General features: G+C 45.7%; 1 protein-coding gene across 1 annotated transcript; it reads right to left on the bottom strand.

Annotated features, from left to right (window-relative positions):
* Nucleotides 1-2396: 2396 nt before the first annotated feature.
* On the bottom strand, nt 2397-8439 carry FZD4 (frizzled class receptor 4). Its single transcript, XM_090030609.1, has 2 exons — nt 8091-8439; nt 2397-6855 (listed from the first exon to the last, which is right to left on the bottom strand). Exons 1-2 carry the CDS (start codon nt 8373-8375, stop codon nt 5527-5529), a joined length of 1614 nt encoding a protein of 537 aa, XP_089886735.1. The 5' UTR covers nt 8376-8439; the 3' UTR covers nt 2397-5526.
* Nucleotides 8440-26248: the final 17809 nt, after the last annotated feature.

Raw genomic sequence — 26248 nt, 5'->3', positions numbered from 1 at the left:
AGAAGAGCAGTGATTTGGCAGAGTTATCTTTAGCAGATCAGATTTCATTTGCTGCTTCTCTCCTTTAGCTACTTTTGCACTACCCAAGTGAAGTTGTCTGTAAGCTGGACTGTTCCCAGAGCATAAATCAAAACAGCTGGCTATTAACCAAAGGCTATTACAGCAGCTGGAATTCGCCAGGGTATAAGGCCTCCTAAACAAGGACCCCATCCAACTGCAGGAAGCAGCAGCAGTCTAGTATCTCCTGTAGCAGCTCTATCCCAGAGTCCTCTGTACAGTGATGATGAGTCTCCCAGGCTAGTTTTGGTGAAGCAGCAATATGGCATTAACACAGCTGTAAATCAGGCTATTCTGTGCCTGTAGAAGCTCTCAGCAGTATTGACTATAGTGGAGCTTGACTATAGCTTTACAAAGCTGTTCCATACTGTGCTCAAATGCCACCAAGCTTTGGCAGTCTCACTGAACTCTCTGGGAGGAAGCAAATGATGCGAGCTCTCATGTGCATTATTTTCATCTCCTGCATAAACCAACAGCTATGTTTTTACCAGACAGAACAATAAGTAGCAGAGATTGCTGTAGGTCACTTCTTCAGAGCTACCCTGGCTTGCCACTAAAAGTCATTGCAAGCTGAAAGGGGTGTAGTGAGCTATGAAATGAACAGGTAGCTTTTTGTCTTGTTCTTACATGTCAAAGTATCTGCCTCATAAAACTAAGTTACTGAGCTTGCATGTTTTATCAGAGGCCATGGTATATATACTCATGGGGAGAGAGATAATTCTCTCACCTATTTCTGTCTCCCTCCATGTCAGGCTTAAGACACCCTAATGTAGTAGCCCGAAATATGCTCTATTTCCCATTTTCAGGACATCTTTGGTCACAGACTATATTCTCTTGTGATATCAAGTCCCCAACATTTATCACGATCCCCAAAATAGGTCTGAAAACACACACATAAGCACATACACACACTTGTTAAGAATCAGAGGCAAGTTCTTTGTGGGTTCTGTTTCACAACAACGGCTCTCACACCACTTCATGCCCAATCTTTCGGAAGATTTGGCCTGATTTGTTGTAGTGGGTCAATCTAAATTGAAAGCTGCCTTCCACTTCGGGGTTCACGTTAGTTCAGGAATTAACTTGGGGTCTACCAGTAATATTCTAAGGCATCTAAACAGGACAGTTTGATACTGAGTGACCTGCATGCAGCACTCTCCTAAATGATCTTCTCGCATATTTGGGGCATCTAGATTTGGGTACTGTTCTTGAAAACTTGACTCAATAATCCCTGCGGATTATCACATGATAAAACCTATTGTCTCCTTTATAACAGAGGCTGGGTACACAAACTCTAGTTTATTTAAATATTAAAGTAAAATTTAAGATTATGCTCATCTAAATAATCCTCCATGCTAAACTCCTACTGGTATGACTGATTTGAGAAGCTTAAGATAACAATTAAATCATAAACGATCACTCTAATGTTAAACCAGCTAGCGAAAACACAAACACAGGAATAGTATTTTGCTGCTTAGCTTAACTGTTATTGTATAGCGTAGCTCATAAGTAAATGTAACATAAAAAAACTTTAAAAAACCCCAAAAGCCAAAGTGCTCATGAATGCTCTTCCTTTATGCTGCAGCCCCAGTGAAACTTGAAAAGGGTATGTCCTCAGTAACATTGGAGAATAGCCATAGTAGCAATCCCTGGATTTCAGGAATGCTACAAAGGGAACCTGGCTCTCACAGAAGTCACTCAAAGTATGACCCATCGTTAACAGAAAAATGATTTTCCTGGAAGGTAGGGCAGGGTTGAGTTATCTACCTTTGTTTCAGGCTCTCAACGTTTCATGTCTTAGGCCGTCTTGCCATACTTGAAATAAAAGGGCCTGCTTGAAGCCTTTTGATTTTTGGGTTCCCAAAACCAACTACACAATCTCTTTTTGCCCCTGTGCATATCTGCAGCTGAAGAAGCTAATTCTGCCTATCCATTCAGGAAAGCCTGGATGCCATGCAGAAATGTAACAAGGTACTGCTGCTTCTCCACCTGTACCCTCAGCTGGGGATCCCAAGCATCACCTTTGGAGAGTCCCTCTCATTGAGTCTTGAGGCTTTCAGGAATAAGCTGGCCCAAAACGCTGAAGCAGATGTAAATTTTGCACACTTCAAAGATTTTAGCATCTAAGTTTGGCACCATGACTAGTGTCTTAACCCACCACAGCTACCTATTTATTAAGTTGAACTCTTCAGTCGTATGCATTTAAAGACAGAACTATGGTTATAATTATGAGACAGTTTACGGTGGGGGGAAGCAGGCAGCGAGGGGAAAACAGGAGGGATCCTTCTCCCCACCCCCCGGCAAAAAAACCCAAGGCTCAGTAAGAATCTATTACTAATTCACAAGGGTTAAAAATTTATTTTGATACAAAAATTAAATAGCAAAGTTTTGTACAGTGATAAATTAGAAATTTACAGTACATACATCAATGTAGATATACTTTCTGTACACTCAAAAATAATCAGTGTCTATTTCTTTGTAAGTTCAGAAAGAAAAACTAATTTGCCTCTTTAACATGAAGTAGCCTAGTTTGTACCTCTGTCAGGCATTTCAGAAGCCTGTGGTCAGCACAAAACACGGCCTGGGGTGGGACTGTCTTGAGAAAGAAAGGGAGGAGGGACAGAGTGGGGAAGGTAACTGCTGTAAAGTTTCTAGCTCTATATAACCACAGCAACTGCACTTCCGAGGAAGGATTAGTCACACATTTTTTGGCTTTAAATTCATAACAACGTTGTAGTGAGAGAACATGAGAGTTGCAGACACTCATAACTACTGGCCCTCAAGCTTTAACTAGACACAAATCCCTGGACTACAACAGCCCATGGGTGAGTAAATCGACCTGTTACATTGCTGCAATTGAAGAATCTAGGCTCACCGGGTCTCAGGCTAGCACAACGCCTCCAAAAGTACGAGAAAAGTTCCCTCTCCAGGCACTAATATGCCTCCTGCTGCAGTGTTTTGAGCGCTTCACAATTTTTAACGGATATATCCTCCAAATGCTCCCTTGAGACAATTCAGTATCATCCTGATTTGATTTACTGTTGGATGTCACTTATCACTGGCGATGGCACTGCAGGAGGCTCTATCCAGCCACATTTTGAGATGCAAGGGCACTTGGAAAAGGCACCGCTTACCGTTAAGTTCTGTGTAAGTTACATGGTTACAAAAAAAATGTAAATGATTGATTGTGCTAAATGGTCTGAAGTCCGAGGTATGTCTGTCAGTCTGGGTCACTGATCTCCCATATCAGTGGAGGGAGACCTGGATGCGTTTGGCCCCACTATCTTAACCAAATGATCCGGCTCCTCAGTCCCTCAGAATTCAAAGCTAACTTCTGATTCTGCATCCTCAGTTTGTCAGGGCGTGGATCAGATCACCTCACAGCGAAGTCAAAATTTTCAAGCTTGCTGGAGTTCGTTTCCAGAGCAGAAAACATAGCTCCAAACATAACATTACTGTCCAAATGTAACAGCAGAGACATAACAGAAAGCATCAGGAGTCTCAACTAGTATGCAGAGCTAGTCAAAACAATGGCTTGTGTTTTGGGTAGGATGTATCAAGTTGTCACTTGCTCTGCTAGTGAGTGATCTCAACCAAAGACTGCAATTAGGTTTTGGAAGGAGGGACAGGGGAGTGTTACATGTGCTTAAGCACGTGTTGGCATTAACAAAGAACAACACAAATCTCTACAAAAGAGCACTACATAAAAAAGCTACTCTCTGAATGAAATGATGTTTGAGAAATCCAGGGGGTACCTGTTTTAAAGCTTGACGTTTCCTATAAGGCCATTTGTACCCCATTCTACCATTTAAATCTATAGGAGTGGAAGGCACTTTGCAAGGTCTCGGCACCTCACCGTGATGCCCTCTGTATAAAAACCACAAAACAGTATTTTAGGGTACACAGGTGAACTTAGGGGTCCTTCAAGGGAGAATTGTCTTGTAAGCGTCTGTAGGTTACGTAGTTTCATCATACTCCACAACAAACAGGCCTCTGGCAGGAGGCATTGGCTTCTTGTTGAGAAGGAGCTAGAGCCTTTTCTTGTAATAGGATAACAGACCTTGATGGTTACTATGAAACAATATTACTCACCAAGATGCTGGCTTGCTTTTCTTTGGATCCCTTTACAAAAAGGAAAATGTCTCCATTGTTCAAGATGGCTGAATGCCTGCTAGCATTCTTATATATATAACAAAGTTCTGCCATTCTTAGCGAGCAACCAGACCATCGTTTTAAGACAGTCAGCTGTACTGCTATGTCATGGCTGGAGAATGTTCTTTTAATTGTATCTGACACACACAATTATACCAAAAGGTCTGTGTGAACAAGAAGCTGCCAAGAAACTTAACATTTCACTTCTCCCAGACTGGCGTCTGCACAGATACAATCACACAGAGCGAAATATATTAAGCCTTAATTGCTTAATGCAATGGGTCTCTGGGGAGAGCCAGATAAGCTTACTTGGAAAAAAGCTGTGTGTTATTCTGAAGTGACCCTTCCTTCACTTTCCCTCATTTAGCTCCACCTTGCAGTGGGAAGGAGGACTATAAAAATAAGACTTCATTTAAAATTAGTAATTGTTGAGGAATCAGGTTGTCAGTGTGTGGAAATAAACAAGGTTATCTTGAAAGGACCAAAAAGGGGGAGGACGGAGAGGGAGAGAAAATTGTGAACTACACATTTCCTGTTATGCTTCAGAGTCCAAGTGGTTATTCTTCTAAGAAAGGTCCGAAAAGTACTGACACTATAGACAGTATTGTCTATATTGCGTGTTATCCCAGACATTAAGGTCAGGTTGTTAAGTGAGTGACAGAGCCATCCTTCTTAACACCTCAGGAAGCCCTACCAATTCATTGTTCATTTGTTCCTTTCAAACCTCAAAAGCCCCCCCCCCCGGCATTTGTCTGAAAACATAGTCTTTGGCTGCGTTATGAAATATGCTGGCTTAATCAAGGCACAGGACTTCAGGGTAAATCTTAACAGGCTCTGATCACTTCCTGATCACGGTCTGATCACTTCCTTCAGGGCACTGAATTCAAAAGGTGGGAAGGCAGCCAGGTGAAGGGCAGAATACCCTGCACCTCGGAGAATTAGACCCTAAACCAGCCCAGAATTTGGCTCTAAACCCCTTTTCCTCTGCCCACTACGAAATGATTGGGGAACCCAGCACCTAGCAGATGTAAGGTCCTCCAGCTTCTGAAGACATAAGTACGTTGCATCCTGCTTGAAACAAAGTTCAGATTTTTCACAGCTTTTAAAGCCTCCCTGGGCTTTCCTATATCGGGCAGCATTGTTTATGGCTATTCTTGCAGCAAGGCTTTGGAAATGGTTGCTTATTCTTTAAAGCTTTTTTCCAGAGACAAATGTCTGTATTAATCTCCTCACCCCCCCGCCCCCCCAGCAACATTTCTACTGCAAATGTTTATACGTGAGCAGTCCTTCTGGGGAGGGAAGTCAGCACATTGGTTTCCATTATACCACAGTCTCATTCCCTTTCCCAGGTTTTACCCAGCCATCTGCTCTCTTCTCCCGTTTCACTTTCCCTGAGTTCACCAGTCTGTTAGAGCATTTTTGCCATGTGTGCAGAGTCTTGGCTGACCAAATCCACATGCCAGATGTGATACCCACCAGCAGAGACATGAAGATTTTGAGCATCTCCACAGCCATATTGGAATCGTCACCCGAATAGCGGAAGACAGCCCAGTTGGAGATTTCATAGAAATAACAGGCGATGACACAGGTAGCTGGGACAGTGTATAGCACTGAAAAGACCCCAATTTTGACCATCAGTCTTTCCAGCTTGTCAGTTTTAGTCCCATCTTTTTGAAGATTAGACCTAATTTTAAATAAGGCCACTAACCCTGCTGCTATGAATAGAGTTCCAATAACCAAGTAAGTGAAAAGTGGAGCAACAACAAAGCCAGTGAGTGCATCTAGATTCTGGCTGCCAACATAACACAGACCAGTGAGCTCATCCGCATCGACCAGTCTCATAATCAAGATGACTATGGTCTTCACAGCAGGGATAGCCCAGGCTGCAATATGGAAATAGGAGCTGTGCATTTCTATAGCTTCGTGGCCCCATTTGAGTCCGGCTGCCAGAAACCATGTCAGTGTCAGAATAACCCACCAGATGGAGCTAGCCATCCCGAAAAAATACATCAGTAGGAAAATTATAGCACATCCTGTGTTCTTAAGACCTTCTTGGATAAGAACAGGTTCTGCTGCCTCTTCAAAATCACAGGATATCCTTTCCCGGCCCACAGTCAGCCTCACAATATAAGCAATGCTATAAATATTGTAGCACATACTCAGAAATATGATTGGGCGTTCGGGGTAAGAAAATCTGGATGAATCGATCAGGAAGGTCAGGACTGTGAATGCAGTTGATATGAAGCAAAGACTTGCCCACACTGCCATCCAGATATCAGTAAATTCCTTAGCTGATCTGCTGTAGAGACCAGCGTCGTAGCCACACTTAAGGACGCAGTTCAAGCTTCTTTTCACCCAGATATACTGGTCTGAATTAGATCCCATGGCATGACACTCTTCTCCTGGCTGTAAGGGCATCTTGCTGTGAAGGGGAACTTCTTCATCCCCCGGGCCCTCCATGCACATGTGGTTGTGGTCGTTCTGAGGTGGGAATTTACTGCAGTTTAGGCTGTCTGGCCAGGCAAATCCAAACTCTTTTAGGACAGGTTCACATCTTCTTTTGACAGAAAGGCACATGCCACCGCAGGGACCTATCGGGATGTTAATCTTCTCTGTGCACATGGGAACGTAGACTGAACAAAGGAAGAACTGGAAGAGAGAAACAATAGTCATGTTTGTGTTCAGAAGAGAAAGAGAGAACTAGGTAGGCTGAGCATGTCTCCTTTCTGTCTTCTGTTGCAGTGGAGCTGAGGATTTTGCCTAAGCCAACAAGGAGCAGAAACCTCAAGTGATCATCCCTTTTTTCAATTAAAAAACATTTGAGGCCAAAACCCGATTGTTTTACTGACCAGATCGGCCTTACCAAAGCTGGGAACCTAGCTCAGCCCTAGATCTAAACATCAGTGATGCAAACTAAGATGGTGCATCTAAACTTTAAGAAAAGAACAGAGATTCACTTAGGAGATGGTACAGAGCTTTTCATACTCAGATGGAAATGGGAATTGAATTGCTACAAGAACTATTGCAGACATTTTCTTCTGTAAGCGTGCCTGTGTATTAAACCAAGTTAGAATACCGCAGCACGTTTAGCTAGTGCACTTACAGTTCTGATATACAGCATAGTAAATGAAATGTAAGAAGGTTAGGAAAAAAAAAAAAGCATTTAAGAAAGCCAAGCAAGGGTCAATTTGGGAATTGTGTGTGAAGAAACAAACTCGTTTTTGTTCGATAAAATCTAAGCTGGGGGAGAATAAAGCTCTTGCCATTAACATGCGAGAGCAGCTCCTGCGATGAGATTATTGGAGGGACCCCCCTTCCCACCCGGGGCCCACGTCCACCTGTTTTTTTAAATGACAGAACATCTCTGCGGCTACAAAACCCCCCTCAGGAGCAGGGAAATGCTTGCAAAGGGCCACGCTTTCCCAAAGGAGGGACAGTGCCGGTTGCTCTTGTCGGTGCTTCCCCCCCGCGTGCCCACTGCTCTACTGCGAGCAGCAGAACATAGTGTTGAATGTGGGGGGGGGGGCTTTTAATTATTTTTTTTCTGCGTGCTGGCATCTGGGCTGGAAAGTCACCTCCTTGTGCCATCGGGATCCTTTGTACTTGGCCCATGCTCACGGAAAAAGATGGGGGGGGGGTGTTTTTTTTTAACCCTGTGGTCAGAGCCCTCTCTGTGCAGCGTGGTGACATTCTGAAACGGAGGAAGAGAGGGGCGATCCCTGATTTCAGTCCTGGGAGCGGGGCTGGAGGGGACTACGGAGGCCAGGGAAGACCAAGCACCCCCAAGGCGGCAGAGGGGCAGCGCTCCACCAGCTCGCCCCGGGAAGGCAGCCGGGAGCAGCGGCACCAAGCTGGGCGCCCTGCCCTGCCCTGCCCGCACGCACCTGGAGCTGGCTGGAGCAGCCGTACTGGATGAGCGGCGTGAAGGTGGTGAGCTGCAGCTCGGCGTCCGCCTGCAGCTCGTGGCCCACCAGGTTGGGCATCTTGGTGACGTTGTAGCCCAGGTTCTGGCACATGGCGATGCGGATCCCGTCGCAGCGCCGCTCCTCCTCGTCGCCGAAGCCGCGCGCCCCGCCGAGCGCCAGCGCCAGCACCAGCGGCAGCGGCAGCGGCAGCGCGGGCAGCAGGCGGCGGCGGCTGCAGCCCCGCTCCCCGCCCCGCCGCGCCATCCCCGCGCCGCTCCCGCCGCTGCCTGCCCCGCGCTGCGCCCGCCCGGGCAGAGCCCGCACGGCCCGGCCGGCCCGGCCCAGCCCAGCCTAGCCGAGGGGGCGGGGCGGGGCGGCAAGCCACGCCCCCCGCAGCCACACAAGCCGCCCGGCGGCAGCGGCTCCTCGGCCCTTCCCGCCCCCGGCAGCGGCGCTCAAACTTTTGTGTGGACCCCCCCCGGACCACTTGAAAATTGCTGAAAAATACGCGTTTTTCTTGGTTCGACGACGAAAGCACGCAGCTCCTAATTAAATACAGGCAGTCCTCGACTTAATGAGTTAGGACGTTTCGCGCTCGCCACGTTTATCCGTGGACACCCCGGTCGGGTTCAATTCACCGACACTTGATCCGACACCGCGCTGGCCGCGTCGCTCGCCTCCCGGGAGAAGTCTGTCCGAGCGTCCCGGGGCGCTGGCTTTCAGACGGCAGGCGAGGCGCCGGGACAACGGAGACGGCTCCAGCCGAGAGCCCCTCAAAAAGTCCAGCAAAGTCACCTCAAAGAAGTCCTTCCAAATCAATAGGATTGCTATTTACAATACAAATACATTTGTGTCGCTATGTTAGTCATCTATAATTGACTGACTACAAAATTCTGGGGTATTTTTGGTGAAAATAAGATATCGGGCCTTGGTTCCGAACCGATCCCCCATTTATAACATTGTTTCTTGTGAGAAAATTGGTTCCCGGTTACAACGTTTCGACTTAAGAGGCCGTTTTGAGGAACCAGTTGAGGGACTGCCCATATCAGTACTCTTACCTTTCTAGCATTGGTGATGCATAGGGGGTGCACACACGAGATTGGAGGTGCACCCCCTGAGAGAAGCGCCGCCAACACTGCCGCCAGCATCGGCAGGTGGGCGCCAACCACTGGTGGGCGCTTCCCCCCCCCCGCCCTGCCACCAACACCGCTGCAACCGCCTGCAGGAGCTCCCCGCTGACCGCCACCTTAAGTCTGCAGTAGAAGACTGCCTATAGCCATGTGCATTTGCCTTCCTGATGTCAAGTCTATGCACCGTAATTCATGTCATTGCACTGTGTGATGAAACCTCTCAGAATAGATCTGGAGTTGGCAACCCCAGCCTCCTGCCACAGGTTCAATTTGCAGCCCCCAACACCCTTCGTCCTTCTCTGAAACCGGAAGGGCACCTATAGGGCTCCAGTGCTACTGCTCCATGCGGGTGATGCCTTCACAAAGTCCAGGCTGCTGGATGGGGATGAGCTCAGGGTCTCCAAGGGGGGAAAGCCCTGGCACAGACAGCTATGGGCTCCACATCATTTTGCACCAAAGAAAGACCACATGGATTTTGCCTTTAAGGATGGAATTAAAAGCCTAGTCCAGATAGACTCCCAGCAGTTGGTACAGGTATGGCCAGGGTGCTCCTGCAGCTAGGAGGAGAGCTGTTGGGTGGTGTGTGCTGGTGCTCTTTTTGCATGGAGCAGCATAAAATTCGAGTCAAGCAGAAGTCCTGGCTCTGTCAGGCTGGACCTCTCTTGGTCGGCTGTCTGGTACCATGCAAACCACTGCAGTCAGTTCCACAGTCCGGTTGTCAGTGACTAAACCGGTGCCCCCCCCCACGCTAGCCTGGCTGAGGAGGGTGTGCGGACGCCCAGCAAGACTACAAACAACACCTGTCAAAAGGTGGATGAGCTCCCTGCGAGCCAGCGGACATCCATGCCTGGAGAGGAGATGGGCGTCACCAGGTCACTTTGCCGGCAGAATCACCAATGATGCACAGCATGTAAGGTGCCCCAACGGGTGCAGCAGCCTCGGGACTGGCTTCACTTGAGAAGTCTTGGGTCACATGGTGGCTGAGCGGGTGCTGAAAGGGAGAGTGGCCTGGGTCTGACCAGGGTTTTTCCCCACTGTTTCTCTCTCCCTTGCAGCCTTCAGCACCATCTGTTTAGCACAGTTGTTTAAAGCAAGATTCCCCAGTTGAACTTGATCATCTGTCAAGGTCCCTTCCAGCCTCACTTGTCTATGATACTATATGATTTAAGGTCTAGGGTGTTCTGATTCAGTGCCTCTTGCTTCCATGCTCAATAGCTGCTGATGCCCCTTTCCCCCAAGAATGTGTCCACTCCCTTGTTGAATTTGGCTAAACTCCCAGCTCCCCCCACCTCTGGTGGCAAGGACTTCCACCCTTGAGGGACCTGCTCCATGAAAAATAACTTCTGGTTCATTTTAAAGTGCCTGCCTGCCTTCATGTTTTGACCCCTAGTTCTCATCTTGTGTGAGAGAGTCTGTAAAATCCCAATTGACTTTCTGTTCACCATTTAGTATTTTGTAAATCCTTATCACGCCTCCCCTCAAGCACCTCTCTTCTAAATGAAATAAGCCTAGCTCCTCTAGTCTCGCCTCATAAGGAAGCCCCTCTGTGCCACTAATCATCCTTGTTGCCATTCTCTGGACCTCTTCTAGTTCTTCCATATCCTTTTAGAGGTGTGTAGGCCAGAAAAGGGCACAGCATTCAAGGTGTGGATACACCATGGATTTATAAAGGGCATGCTGATACTTTCAGTATCATCATACTTTTTTGGGGGGGCCTCCTCCCAAAGAAGTCAGGACCACCGTGGGGGTGCTGCTTCCCCTTCCTCAGCATCTGCTCACTGGCAGCCTTCTAGCAGTATGTGGATATTACCTTGACCCCTTGATCTTCTCTGCATCCCTTCCCTCTCTTGGAGCCTATGGGCCTGGGAGTTGCCCCATGACCCCTTTTCATTCCCCAAGGCTCCTTTGCCCATTGCTGCCCACCACTTCCCAGCCCAGTGTATCTCCCGCTGGATGGTAGCTGGCCACCCAGCAGTCTGTTGGCATTGGCCTGAGCAGTGAATGAGGTCCAGGGCACTCGCCAATCTCCTAAATTTGAAGGCTGATGTCAAAGGCAGCTCTAGGGGAAATTGCCCAAGCATTTTATTACTTATCTGCTTCTTTTTGCTTCTTTTCCTGTCCCAAGAGCATTGAGAGCAGGCTGAAGCCCGCAATCTGTTGGGGAAGCTCATTTTTTCTCACCTCTCCTATGCAAATCATCAGAGGCAGGAAATGGAGCTACATGGCACGAATGAAGACAGACATGCTACCGCTCGGCCTAGATCGGGGGTGTCAAGCATTTGGAACGGGGTCTTCCAGGCCGTGGGCTTCTGTCCTGGCTCTGGCCATGATAGCAGCGCTTCCTGCAGCAGCAGGGCTAAGCCTGTGTCCTGAGGTCCTACGCAGGCAGACACATATTCTCACTCTCTCTCTCCCTCTCCCTCGGGGGTCAGTCATGCACCCACTGTCACTGTCTCTCTCACAATCTCTCTCACACATGCACTGTGTTCCTGCACGGTCCGGGTGTTTCCTCCTCTCCCCTCCACTTCACCCCAGCAGCGCTGCGGACACCCGAAAAGAAGGAAATGCAGCTGTCCAGCTGCTTCTGAGTTTGACACCCCTGGCCACGTACAGCATGCCTCAGTACACGGAGGGTTAGCTGGGGTTGTGTTGAAAGTGAAAGGAAGGGGATTAAATTGTACAGTGTTTGGAGCAGGCTTTTTGCTCTGCTTTTGTACAGTGCCTAGCCCAGTGATCATGACTGGGACTATGAGGTATTTCCTTAATACCAACAATTTCAGTGGCATTGTTCACAGGAAAAGGAAAAAAAAATCCTGTAAGTATATTTTCAAGGCCAAATGCAGTTTGCTAAGTACCTTATCCCTTAGCTTTATTATAAGCAGAAAGGGTTACTATTTTTCATATGTAAGATTTCTCCCTTCAAAAATGTCTTTTTTTTCTGAAGGTTTTATTTTTTTAGGAAAAACTGGACAAATTCCAAAAATGATTTATTTTTTGAAAAACACAGTGACTTATGGGATTTTTTTCTCAAATTATTAATCAACCTCATTGAAAACATTTTCAAAACAGTAATCTAAATATTTTCTTCACTGAAAATGAATTTTGAGTAAACAAATACGTTTGATAATCTCTTTGTAAATACTTTTGATGAAATGACACAAATGAAAACTGAGCCAATGCTGAAAGCTTGGATCTGAGAACAACTTTTTTTTCAGTTTTTCAGGAAAATGTGTTTTCATTTTTCAACCAACTCTAGTTGCAAGAACACTGTAGTGTTCAAAAGTGTAAGCGCATGAGACTAAATGCCAGTATTTCTAGCACAGATCTTCACCCACCTCTTAATCAGTCATACACAGAAAAAAAAAATACCATGTCCTCACATTCAGAATTTTATTTTAATGGATTGTTTGCCACAAGTCTGTTCAGTCTGTGTTTTGTGATCTGCATGGGCTTGTGGATAAAGTTAAGGTGTTGTGCTTCATCTATAAGACTCCAAGTAGACTAAAATCTACCTGCTTGACAGGGCACATCACTCAAGCTGCAAATGGTAGATGCTCAAGCTTGAACCCTGCTAGTGTATAAGGGCACATCTACACATGCATTGATGCACTTTTCCTAATGTACATTAAATGTAATGCTTCCAATATGAGGTACTAAATAAATGCATATTAGGTTGCAGTAGCACAAGTGCACACTTTTTAGATGACGCTTAATGTGCGGTACTCTATTCTACAGTTTTTACACTCCACTTAAATGTGCAGTAGAATAGGCCACTGCACATTAAAGCGCATGTGTAAACACACCCTAAAAGACCTGGTTCCTGGCCATTCAGAAATTTGCTCCCTCCTTCATTCCAAGTAGGGCATAGCTAATGACCATCAGGACACTATACAGTTCATCTTTGACCCAGATGTGTGCAAATTAGCTCAGGTGACTGAGATGGTGGTGAGGATTTTGAGCAGTTTTAATTTTTTTTGGCTTGTTGGGTGTGGGTTAAATTGCTCCACATCACTTCAGTTATGTCCGGGTATTAAATTCATTGTACTTTTAAGATAGGCCAAGGAAACCTGAGTGTATTAATAAATGTAACTATTGGCCTTTGCATAACTAAAATAAATATGTTTGATGAAACTATAATCCTTGTCTTAACAGAGGTGAATGATGTAATACAGTACAGCAGTTCTCAACCTCCAGCCCGCGGGCCAGATTTGGCCCACAGTGCCACGTCATCCAGCCCACAGAGTTTCCCATATGTCTGGAAATTTGACAGTGGGAGAGCATTGGCAATTAACACTGTCACCACTCCCCCACCATCAAATTTCTAACCCAGATGAGATGGCCAGATGAGATGGCCCTGTGTATAGGACCCAAGCTGGATCCCTAGCTGCCAATCTAGTGCACCATCTGATCCAGGGGCAAGGGCTATATGCCAGAAGTGGTCCTGGAAAGGCTAGCCTTGCATGCTGGATTGGGCCCCAGCCCCATATGCTGGATCCAGTCCGTGGACTGACCCTGCATCACTCATCTGTCCTGAAGGGTTGAAAAATTGCATACCACTGATCTAATAGGTCTTTCTGCCTCTGAAAAGAGATTGGTCTCAAATCTCTACTTCTATGTCTGTGGTTCTGTATAAAGAGTATAACAATTACAAGTAAAAAAAAGTTAGAGTAGAGAAAGCACTGGAGAAATGTGGTTATACTTGGAAATTCTCAGGATTATTTTTGCTTGTAATAAAATCTGGTGAACCTAGTTGTGCCTTTAGCAAAAATGTGTCATCTACTAATTAACTGTCTGCACAGCAATTTACCTTATTTACCTGAATACAAGATGACCTTGACTTTAAGATGACCCCCCTACAGTTAGATTGGATACATGGAAAATTTATAAATTTATTATAATTTTCCATGTAAGAAATCTAATTGTTGGAGGATCATCTTAAATTTGTCCCTCCCTCCAGACAGTGGGGAGCGAGGTGATAAGGAAGGCAGTAATGGAGCAGGCTATGGGTGGACAGACAGTGGAAGAGGCAGTAGGAGGCACATGGTAGGGCAGACAGTGGGGGCTGTAAGGAGGCAGGCAGTGGAGGGAGAAGGTGGGGACAAGCAGTAGGGGAGCAGGTGATAGGGGGCAGACAGTGAGAGAGGCAGGCAGGTTTCCACATGCTGCCTGTGTTAAATGGGGAGCAAAACTTTGTTTTTAATTGAGCAAATACGGTAAATATATTTGTAAGGCCTTATTTAAGTGTCTTGCGTGCTTGTGTGTATATGTTTGTGTGTATATGTGTCACATATATGGCTTTGTAACGTGCATATGTGTTTCTCAACATGACTGTTATTGTGATCTATGCACATGTGTTTATATCCTGTACTCCCAAATTGTCTCTGTTCTCTTTTAGCTCTCCTCATCATCCCAGTCAATAGAGTATAGTTATATACCAGAGCACTGCTAGTTGCCTCTCTCCTGTGCAGGGCTGTGGGTGATCAATGAGAATTCAAGCTCAGCAGAGGTCATGCTGTGACTAGCTCTGGCCATGGCCACTTGTAGGTCCCCCTCGGCAGCTCAGTTCAATGCTGGCTGCTCCTGTTGCTGTTTCCCTTGTCTCTATCCAAGGTGCAATAAACAAAGCTATTAGTAAGATTGCTCAAGGAATTAAAAGTAATTACAACTGTTTGAATCTAATGAGCTGAGTGGTATTCTAAGTAGGCTTTCATCTATGCAGACGCTTATATGGTGCCTGTCAACCACTAGCCACCACCAGCAGTGAATTTAGTCTTCTGATTTCCCTGTGAGGAATCCAAGTATTGTTATCATCTCCTTTTTCCAGCTGTGAAGATATTAAAGGCATATCCAGCTCACTTATATGGGTAAAGGAAAGGGACTTAGGCAGTGTTTAGGCATCTGTCTTTCAAAGAGTATCCCTGATTGGATCTGTTCGACAAGCCACAACATTTACTAGGTTTCTGAGTTCAAGTGGCACTTCCTCTTTGGACTGCAAAGTTGTCTAGGTGCCCAGACTCAGGGTTCTGGGCAGTTTAGTTACAAGGGCACCTAACTTCCCTTTAAGCTCTGTAACAAACCAGATGAACGTTGGGGAGGCCCCTGAGTCCCTAAAGGAGAGACTTAGGTTCTGATCTCTGCTGCCAGGGTTATTCTGTTTTTTTAACCAGTCACCATTGCATATAAAATACATGAACAGTCTTGGGAACAGAGACTCTGTGTTTGGTGTGTAGCTGTGGCATGGTAATATGAACAGAAGGGGACAATGTGTGGCATAGGTTGGTTAAAAATAACCCTCAGGGGTGACCTCAGATGGCACTGTAGACATAACCATTGACTCTACAGAGATTATATGTGCTCAGCCCTGTCAAATTAGAGTCCCCTCCTTAGGCCAGGCATAGAAGTTTTAGGTCAGGGTTGGCCTACTTGGGGCATGTATGCCACAAGTGAAACAGGCAGGTGTTGTGTATGGTATGGGAGTCCCAGGCACTCACTCGAGGGAGGTGCTGGATTGGAGGTAGGGAGTAAAACACAGAGGGGAGGCATCCAGAGTGACAAGAGCCAGATTAACTCTTCTCTGGTCCTTCATTCACTGCTAGATTCAGGGCTTTGCATTCTTGCTCACCATATAACATTGCAGTGGCTGTGGGGCCAGGAAAGGGTTAACCTAGCTCTTGGCACCAACTTCTCCTTTTGCAGCCACATTTTGCCACCCACTGAGCTCCACACATCTGTGGCTGGTGACTCCAGCCTGCTGGCTTCCATTCTAGGGTCCCAGGGTATAAATGTTTTCAGGTAAAGCTCAGGGATCAGAGCAGCACTCGGGGTGGGGCTTAACTTGTGGCATGCCTGCCAAAAAGGTTGGCCACCACTGATTCAGGCATTCCAGTGCCTACATGTGGGCACCTACATGACCAAACTGGTTCCAGTGCTTAGTGCCTTGCCCGAGGTCACGCAGGGAATTTGTGACAGAGCCAGGAAGTGAACTCAGGTCTTCTTAGTCCCTTCTTTAATCATACATTTTGTCTGCTGCAGTTAGCTTTGTTCCAATAGGAGGCATATAAACAGTGGAAGCAAGGGGCTATCACCAAGGAGGATTACACCTCCATTGCTCGGGACTTCAGGGACGCTGTTAGGAAGACCAAGGCTGAGATGGAGCAAGGGCTAGCAACCAGAATTAAGGATAATAAAAAGTCCTTTTTCAAATGCATAGGAAGTAAGAAGAAGGCACTGGGTAACGTGGGGCCCCTACAGGATAGGTTTGGCAATCTGGTGATTGTGGCAAATGAAAAAACTGACCTCTTTAATGAATTCTTTGCTTCCATAATCCTGAATAGGAACCAGGACATTTCCTCCACCAGAATTGTGGATGGACCCAGGGGAGGCACCCTCATGCCTAGGGTCAGGGATGACCTAGTTAGGGAAATTTTGGAGGGGCTGGATGTGTTTAAATCAGTAGGTCCAGATATTCACCCAAGGGTGCTGAGGGAATTGGCGGGGGTCATAGCGGGGCCCCTGGCATGGCTCTATGAGTGCTCATGGGGCCCTGGCCAGGTACCAGAGGATTGGAAAAGGGCCAAAGTGGTCCCCATTAACTAGAAGGGGAGAAAGGAGGACCCTGGCAATTATACACCAGTCAGTCTTACCTTGGTCCTTGGGAAGATCTTTGAGAAAATTATCCAGAAACACAACTGCAAGGGCCCAGCAGGGGAGATAATGCTCAGGCAATCAACATGCATTCATTGAGGGCAGGTCCTGCCTGACTAACCTGGTTTCTTTTTATGATCAGGTCACAAAGTCCCTGGATGAGGGTGTCGGGGTGGATGTCGTCTGACTAGACTTTAAGAAGGCCTTTGACACGGCTTCCCACCACATTCCCTTAAAAAAACTAGGTGACTGCGGCATTGATGCCTACAGTCAGATGGGTGGCAAATTGGCTAGATGGTTGCACCCAGAGAGTGGTGGTGGATGGGTTGTTTTCGACCTGGAGGGATGTGAGCAGTGGAGTTCCCCAGGGCTCGGTCCTGGGGCCTGTACTGTTCAACATCTTTATCAGTGATCTGGATGTGGGTGTGGAAAGCATGCTATCCAAGTTTGCTGACAACACCAAGTTGTGGGGCGAGGTGGGCATGCTGGAGGGGAGGGACAGAATCCAGCTAGATCTAGACAGGTTACAGGGGCGGGCGGATGAGAATAGGATGGGATTCAACGCAGACAAGTGCAGGTGCTGCATCTAGGAGGAAGGAACCAGAAACACAACTATAGGCTGGGAACACTCTTCTTGTCAACATGGTGGCAGAAAGGGATCTTGGAGTCATTGTTGACTCCAGGATGAACATAAGCCGCCAATGCGAGGAAGCGGTCAGGAAGGCTAACCGTACCTTGTCATGCATCTACAGATGCATCACAGGCAGGTCCAGGGGGGTGATCCTCCCCCTCTGTGCGGTGCTGCTCAGGCTGCAGTTGGAGTACCGAGTCCAGTTCTGGGCACCACACTTCAGGATTATGGCTAGCATTGAGAGGGTCCAGAGGAGGGCCACTCACACGGTCAAGGCAGGCCCTCTGAAGAGAGGCTAATGGGCCTGAACCTATTCAGCTTCCACAACAGAAGGCTGAGAGGGGATCTGGTAACTATTTACAAACTCACCATGGAGGACCAGCAAGAATGGGGGAGGCTCTGCTCCATCCAGGGTTACCTGGAATAAGGGCCACAAACTGTTAGGAGAGCAGGTTCAGACTGGACATCAGGAGACATTACTTTACAGTTAGGGCTGCCAGGCTCTGGAATGGGCTCCCAAGTGAGGTGGTGCTCTCCCAAGAGGAGGCTGGACAGATATTTGGCTGGGGCAATATGACTGTGGCACCCGTTCCTGCCCGGGACAGGGGGTTGGACCTGATGACCTGTTTAGGTCCCTTCCATCCCTAAGCACTATGAAACTATGAAGCTGTGAACTATGAATATTATCCTCAACAGCCTATATAGTGCCGTGAGCAGACACCGTGCCTTAAAATTGCAGCTGAAGATATGTTATCAGTCCCAAAGAGCCGATGATCTGAATCAGACAAATGCAAGCAACTGGCCAAGAAGAAAGATGCAGGAGAAATAACTTCTCATGAGGTGAATGTTTTGGCATGAGTTATACAGGAAATCACTGGAAGATCATGGTGCTCCTTTCTGACCTTAACATCTATGAAGCTTTGTCTCAGTAATGTAAAACACTTTTCATTTGCAGCCTCCTGTCACAGTTCAGCATTGACATAGCACTTGCTGCTTCCATAACAGGCCACTTGCTTAATTCCTGTGAAACAATTCAGCTATTGCATATTCATCGGGTTTCACAGGGAAATTACTGCTCACTATGGAACTGGTTCTTCGACTTATGGCAGAAGCAGGAGGTTTAAGTCACAGTGGACAAGAATATATTTTCAGAGCATGAGCTACCATTATTGTTTTTATGCTTGGAACATAAAATAAGTATTAGAAAGTGCTCCATTGTCATGTTTGTTTTGGAAAGTCCTCTTGAAAATGAGTTAGCTTTCTAAACAAGAACACTGGGAGAGGTGGTGGCGGATCATGCCAGAGCTCTCAGTTGGAAAAGATGGTAATTACCCTGCTTTAGCCTCATGCATATATTAACAGTGCTTAAATAGCACAACATGCATAATGGCATCTTTAAATAGATCAAAGTAGGAAAACTCCAGGATGGTGGACTTGCAGATTCATTGCATGTAGAGCTAGAATATGAACTGTTTAGATCAGTTAGCTTGATCAATTTGAACAGGTCGGGGGATCTTCTTGAATTAAATCTTGTTTGAATTACACCGTAACTTGTCAAAAAACTTCCTATGTTGATTTCAAAATTGACACTGATGAGGAAACCATTGCTACTTGGATAAAATGTTCTAAGGATGATTTACTCTCACTAGTGGTTTTTGACTCCTTTTTAATCTGAATTTGTTTAGCTTCAGCCATGGGTGGATCCAGGTTTTCTGAAAGGCAGGTGCCAGATCAGTGACCTGCATTGCAGAGATAGCTGCACTCTGGTTCCCAGCCTCCCCATACGCAGAACAGGGCATGCAGACTGTGCTGCAAGAGTGGCAGCAAAGGACTTTTTTAAGTCTCTCAAGCTGGTAAGACTCTACTCCCATTTCTGCCTCCCCTCCCCTCCCCTCTGCCACCTGCTGCTGTCCACAGATGATTCAAGTCCGGGGGGAAGCTCCCCAAGCTGCACTAGGACTGCTTTGAGACTCCAGTGTGGTCCCAGGGCCAGGACTGACCATTAGTTGCTCCCTGCAACCCTAGCCCAGCTGATCGGCTTCACACCACTTGACACCCTGGGCAGCATCACACGGCTGTCAACTTGCTCACACTGGGGGGAGCTGTTAACCAAGCCCCACCATACAGCCAGCATAAGGCTACATTTGGTGAGGCTACCCTGCCAGACATTCAATTTAAGTTGGGATGGAAACCAGCTACCAAAATGTTACTATTTTGTGAAATATTTTTGTGGCTGTTTTCCTGTTTTGTTGCACCATTTATTGCCTGAACATGTGGCAGGGTTACTATTTATGGCACAATTAACAAGTTAATTGCACCTTAAGTGTATTATCTGCCAGGGATCTTACCAAAAGTCAACATGATCAGTCCCAAGAGCTCAGCAAGCTCCTTTAATATTCTTGGATGGCAGTTATGTGCTTATTTTAAAAAATATTTATCTCTAGTAACTGTTGTTTGACATCCTCCCAAGTTACTATTGGAAGAGAAAAGGTTTCATTATCTTCCTGTCATATGACTACAGTATTTTGCTTTATCTCAAATACAAAACAGAAACATTTATTAAACACTCGTCTCTTGCATTATTATTAGGAACTCTACCATGTCTGTCAAGTGATGGACCAGTATTTTTACTAGAACTTTTTTCTTCCTAATACATTTAAAGTTCCTTCTTTTTGCTCTTGTTTCTGCTGGCCAAAGATTTCTCTTTGCATTTTTTTGCTTCCATATATCTATTTTTCACAATATTTAGCTTCCTATTTATATTCTTTAGGCTCAGCTTCTCTTTTCTGATTTGCTATGTGCAGTTTTCTTATTTTTATAGCTGCCTTCACTTCCCTGCTAAGCCAGGCTGAATTTGTAACCAGCAAGCCTTTTTTTACCCTCAGTTGTGGGATTGTGGCTTATAGGATATCTAATAAAATGTTCTTGAACACTTCCCAGCTATTGTTCACAGTTCTTTAATTTAAACAATCTTTAAACCCAACTTATTTGGCTCATAAGTTTTTTTAGCTTTGTGAAACTTGGCTTTTAAAATCATAAACATATATATTGCTGGCTCAGACTTTATTCTGTCGTATATAACAAATGTGAATGGATTTGAGTATTAATCACAAGTAATGCTATGTGCTTATCTGTTTGTGCCACATCAAATGAACATGAGTCCTGCTGTGACTTCAGGAAGAATTGATATGCAGATGAAGAGAGTTGATTGATCAGTTTGGACAGGAATGCAGGTTAATGGGTGAAATCCTGATCCCATTGAAGTCAATGGCAAAATTCCCATTAACTTCAATGAAGCAGGGTTCAGCTCCAGATCTGTGACTGGCTTTTGTCTAACAATTTCATTTTATATTACAGACAGTGCATTCAATGAATATATTGCAATGTGATGCAGAAGTGTAAAAGTTCCTGACATTTGTATTGTTAGATAGATTCAAGAGAGATATAGTTAGCTGTGTTAGTTTGAAGGCAGGATAGTTTTTGCACCTTATGGGCTGACCAAAGTACATGCACACACACACAAATATATAAATATAACATAAGCTTTTGCGGGCTGTGGGCTGAAGCTCACCTTCTCAGCACCAAAATGATAAACAGGATCTGAAGAAGTGAACTCTAGCTCACAAAAGATAGATGCAGTTTAGTTATAGGTCATAAGCTACTGAAAGCAGGCAAAGTTATTTCCTCCTTCATCTCAGGTGGGAAAGGCCGTTCAATTTTAGACCTTTTTTGGGTTGCTTCAATAAGAGTTGGCCTGGACCTTTGGGAGAATATGTATCTGAACTTAGTGGCTAAGTACAGTCAGTCAAAAACCTGAGGATGAATCAGTTCAGTCTTTGCTGGTTAGTCTAAGCTGCATAACTTGAATCAATAAGCAAGTGAATTTTTGATTCTGGAAATACAGTCACTTGCCTGCAGTGGCCCAGGGCGGAAGCTGGGGCGCATTAGAGAATACCTCCCTGCTCAGCTGGAAAAAACAACTTAGGCCAAAGCTAGCCTGACCACCCTCCAAGGAGAGGCTAGAGGGGCAGGTGCAAAGCATCCTGGGATTATGGGGGACTGAGTTAACTTGAATCTGGAGGGGATCTGGGACGGAAGTTCAATAAAGTGATTTAACTTAACTCAGTTCAGTCTGATACTACATCTATCCAGGTTTATCTTAAATTGGTTCTGGACATTTTGAAAGTGGTTTATATGCACTGAACTTCTGTTGTATTACAGATTTGAACTGGTTTCCAATCACTTACACTGGTTTATGTGTAATAGCTGTACCCAGCCAGTGGGTCTAATTCCCCCATCATACTAATACTACAGTGATCGTACACCATTGATTTCAGTGGAGCACTAGCATTAAACCAATGCAACAGAGTGCTGAATCAGGATCCACATGTTTGGATGTATGTGTATAATTTTTTGCACAGTGATATGGGGGTACAACAACATGCTTCTTTGGTGGCTGTCAGAAGTCAGCAGCAGTTCAGTCTGTACAAGAGTTGGAGGACTGGGCCCCATAGCTATGGGAATTGAGTAGTTCAGGGCTGTGTGTTACACTATGAATAATTTGGACATGAAATTCATAATAATTTTGGAGCTAACATAAAAGCCAGTTGCAGTTAGACATATTTTTTCATGTTCTAATACTACTACCAATATTATTATTAAAAGAAAAACCAAAATGAAAGATAAATAAGTGCAACTTAATTTTAAGTTAGCTGCAATGTTACCATGCTCTTCTTGACCTGCTGCTCACAAACAGGAAAGAATTGGTGGGGGATACAGTAGTGAATAGCAACTTGGGCAGCAGTGACCACAAGATGATTGAGTTCAGGATCCTGAGGAAAAGAAAGGCAGAGAGCAACAGAGTAAGGACCCTGGACTTCAGAAAAGCAGACTTAAGCTCACTCAGGGAAGTCATGGGCAGGATCCCCTGGGAAGCCAGACTGAGAGGGAGAGGAGTCCAGGAGAGCTGGCTGTACTTTAAAGAAGCCTTGCTGAGAGGGCAGGAACAAACCATCCCAATGTGCAGGAAGACCAGCAAGTACGTCAGATGACTAGCTTGGCTTAGCAGGGAACTCTTCAGTAAACTAAATCACAAAAAGGAAGCTTATAAGAAGTGGAAACCTGGACAAATAACTATGGAGGAGTATTAGCATTGCGTGTGGGCATAGAGGGATGAAGTCAGAAAGGTCAAGGTGCTATTGAAGTTGCAGCTAGCAAAGGATGTCAAGGGTAAGAAGAAGGTTTCTACAAGTATGTTGGTAGCAAGAGGAGGATCAGAGAAAGTGTGGGTTCATTACTGAATGTGGGGGGCAACCTTGTGGCAGAGGATGCAGAAAAGGCTGAAGTGCTCAATGACTTTTTTACCTCACTTTTCACAGGCAAGGTCAGCTCCTAGAGTACTGCACCGGGCAGCAGAGTTTGGGGAGGAGGTGAGCAGCCAACAGTGGCAAAAGAACAGACTAAGGACTATTTAGAAAAGCTAGACATATACAAGTCCATGGGGCCAGATGGGATGCACCCAAGGGTGCTGAGGGAGTTGGCTGATGAGATTGCAGAGCCACTGGCCATCATCTTTGAAAACTCGTGGTGATGAGGAGAGTCCCAGATGATTGGAAAAGGGCAAACATAGTGCCCATAGTTAAGAAAGGGAAAAAGGAGGATCCAGGAGACTACGGTCCAGTTAGCCTCACCTCAGACCCTGAAGAAATCATGAAGCAGATCCTCAAGGAATCCATTTCTAAGCACTTGGAGGTGAAAAAGGTGATCAGGAGCAGTCAGCATGGATTCACCAGAAGCAAGTCATGCTTGACCAACCTGATTGCCTTCTATGAGGAGGTGATTGGCTCTGTGGATGCAGGGACACTGGTGGATATGATATACCTTGATTTTAGTAAGGCTTTTGTTATGGTCTTCCACAACATTCTCGCAGGCAAGCTAAGGAAGTATGGGTTGGACAAATGGACTGTAAGGTGGACAGAAAACTGACTGGAGCGTTGGGCTCAGAGGGTAGTAATCAATGGCTCAATGTCTAGTTGGCAGCTAGTATCAAGTGGAGTGCCCCGGGCCATTTGCCAGGGGCTGGGGCTGGGTTTGTTCAATGTCTTCATTAATTATCTGAAAGATGGCATGGAGTGCACCCTCAGCAAGGTTGCAGATAACACCAAGCTGTGGGGAGTAGTAGAGATATATAGGGGTAGGATTCAGAGAGACCTCGACAAAGTGGAAGATTGGGACAAAAGGAATCTCATGAGATTCAGCAAGGACAAGTGCAAAGTCCTGCACTTAGGTCAGAACAATCCTGTGCGCCAATACAGGCTGGGGACTGACTGGCTGGGCAGCAGCTCTGCAGAAAAGGACCTGGGGGTTACAGTGGACAGTAAGCTGGATATGAGCCAACAATGTGCCCTTGTTTAGGTTTATCCAAGATTAAGGCCCCTGGATGGGAGGTGGAGGGAAGATACGGTATATCCACATAATATGAGAATTCTCTCCAGGGAATTTAGAAGGAAATTTTCAAAGGCAGAAATGATAGCTAGGTAGCCAACTTCCAGATAAAATCGTGATTTTCAGTGCATCAAATGTGCCGAAGCTTTGTGCCTTAACAATTTCCCTATTACAATCTAAATAAATAAGTGAGACAAAGCCTGGATGAAAGGAAGCATTATTATCCCCATTTTACTGAGGTACAAAGAGATCAAGGTCATGGCCGCTTTAGAAACTTTTGATGATTTAACATTGTTGGGAGTTATTTTTTTTTCTTCTTTTAAGTCACATTTTTATAACAAGGGACAGGACAAGAAGTGCTGGTCTGAAACTGCAACAAGGGAATTTTAGTGTGGATATTAGGAAGAACTTTGTTAACTATACGGGTTGTTAAGCACTGGAACAGATTACATAGCGCGGTAGGAATTTCCATCATTAGAAGTTTTTAAGTGCAGGTTAGACAAACATTTGTCTGGAATGTTTACACAGAAATGATCCTACCTTGAGCAAGGGGCTGCACTTGATGACCTCCTTCCAGCCCTATTTTTCTATATCTGACTTAGTTTTGTAATGTTAGTTCTACTTCTATTGGTCTGACAGACCAGGGCACTCAAGGCAGCTGCCAATCCAGTCAGGTCTTATTGCAAAGGCAGCTCTGTCTTGCCATCAGTCAGGTTGGTCCTCATTGATCTGGAGAGTCATTCCAAGATCAGAATCTCCCAGTGGGAACCCATATAGCTAATATAGCTTACTCAGTTTGAATCACAGAAGCACTATTTAGCTAGTATGAGCAGCCTCCACATGGGAAGGGTGATAAAATAGTTATACCAGCAACATTTTCTAGTGTAGAAGAAGCTTAAGTGACATGTCACAACTCATGGCAAATGTCTATGGTAGGGATGTCAAAATGTCTATCACAGGGCACAAGACTGGTCCCAGGCCCAAATGAACAGTGCAGGGTCAGCCCCAGGAGCCAGATAGCGCCCACAGCCTTCTCACCTGGATGCCAGATCTAGTGCCTATGCTGCTCAATCCAGCTGGTCCAGGACTGCATCACATGTGGCACCTGCTTTGGCTGGATTGGGACATTAGCCCCATGCAATGCTTGCTTCAGCTGATCTGAGTTGGATGCCATGCTCAGTGCAGTCCTGGACCTATGGAGCCTCCCCTCCCAAAAGGGCTGGATCCAGTGCCCTTTCTGCTGGTCTGGAACTGTGTTGCACACAACACCCTCTCTGGGACCTGTACTATATGTGGCATCTGTTCTGGACTGGCTGGAGCAGGTGCCACAAGGGGTTTCACATCCTGATGCAGACAGAGGAGGTGCCAGGTCTGGCATAGTCCCCAACTGGCCAAGGCAGTTGCCATAGGCACCTCAGATGCTTGTAAAAGGACTGGCTGTCTCTGTGCTGCCAGCACTAGGGGGCAGGTGATGTGGCTCTGTGGGCCAGATTTGGCTTGCCAGCCATGTCTTTATCACCTCTAGTCTACAGCATAGCAAAAAAGTGATCCCCCTTAGTAGCAACCTAGGGCCTTCGCCACAACACCATTTATTTTCTTACTTCTCCATTTGTTTTAAAGCACTGGCCTTGCTTATAATTTCTCTCTTAGGCTGATGTTTGTTTTGGATTTTATCCAACGTATTTCAAAATAAATGCTCAGACAGGCGTTTTATCAGTGTTGGCTCAGACAACAGAAAAGCAGTCTGAGCATGGGCTGTGAACAGATGTAACGTTCAACCACTTTAAATGGGGTGGCAGGATTATCGCCCAGACTCCTGGATCTTTGGTGTTATAAGTGAAAGAAATAGGACATCTGTCCATGCCTATGCCAAGTGAGACAGAGCTCCAGTCTGTCACCTTCTTTGTTTTCACAAAAGTATTGTTTTCTTGATAAAACACAAGATCTTTCAGATTGTACAGTCCACTGGAAGCAACACACTACAAAGTGACCATGGTGTATATGACACACTACAGTTCATAATATGTTGCCAGCAGCAAAGTTGACTGCTATTTTTCCAAGAGCCTAGAGGCCATTCAAAGATGGGATAATTTGGGAACTTGTTTACTGCTTCCATTTCCATCTGTTTAATTGGAAATTATGTTTCTTCTCATCTTCCTGACCTTCATGAAAATGTGATATTTCTCTTGGCTCCTGACGATTGCTTTGCTGTGCCTATATGCTCCACTGGAAAGTGAAAGGTCTTTTTTGATTGGAAAGTAGTATGCTTCTCTGTGTATTTGGACTCC

The sequence above is a fragment of the Crocodylus siamensis genome, chromosome 1 (assembly GCF_052110815.1).
Source record: "Crocodylus siamensis isolate JL-2025a chromosome 1, ASM5211081v1, whole genome shotgun sequence".
NCBI classification, from domain to species: domain Eukaryota; kingdom Metazoa; phylum Chordata; order Crocodylia; family Crocodylidae; genus Crocodylus; species Crocodylus siamensis.
The sequence above is the reverse complement of the archived record's forward strand: the minus strand, read 5'-3'. Positions and strand labels throughout refer to the sequence as shown.

What these genes read in the sequence shown, in the direction of transcription:
- FZD4 (XM_090030609.1), bottom strand. Translation starts at nt 8,375, where the DNA reads ATGGCGCGGCGGGGCGGGGAGCGGGGCTGCAGCCGCCGCCGCCTGCTG. An exon ending in GCTGCTCCAGCCAGCTCCAG is followed by an intron (nt 6,856 to 8,090) that starts GTGCGTGCGGGC and finishes TCTCTCTTCCAG; the next exon opens with TTCTTCCTTTGTTCAGTCTA.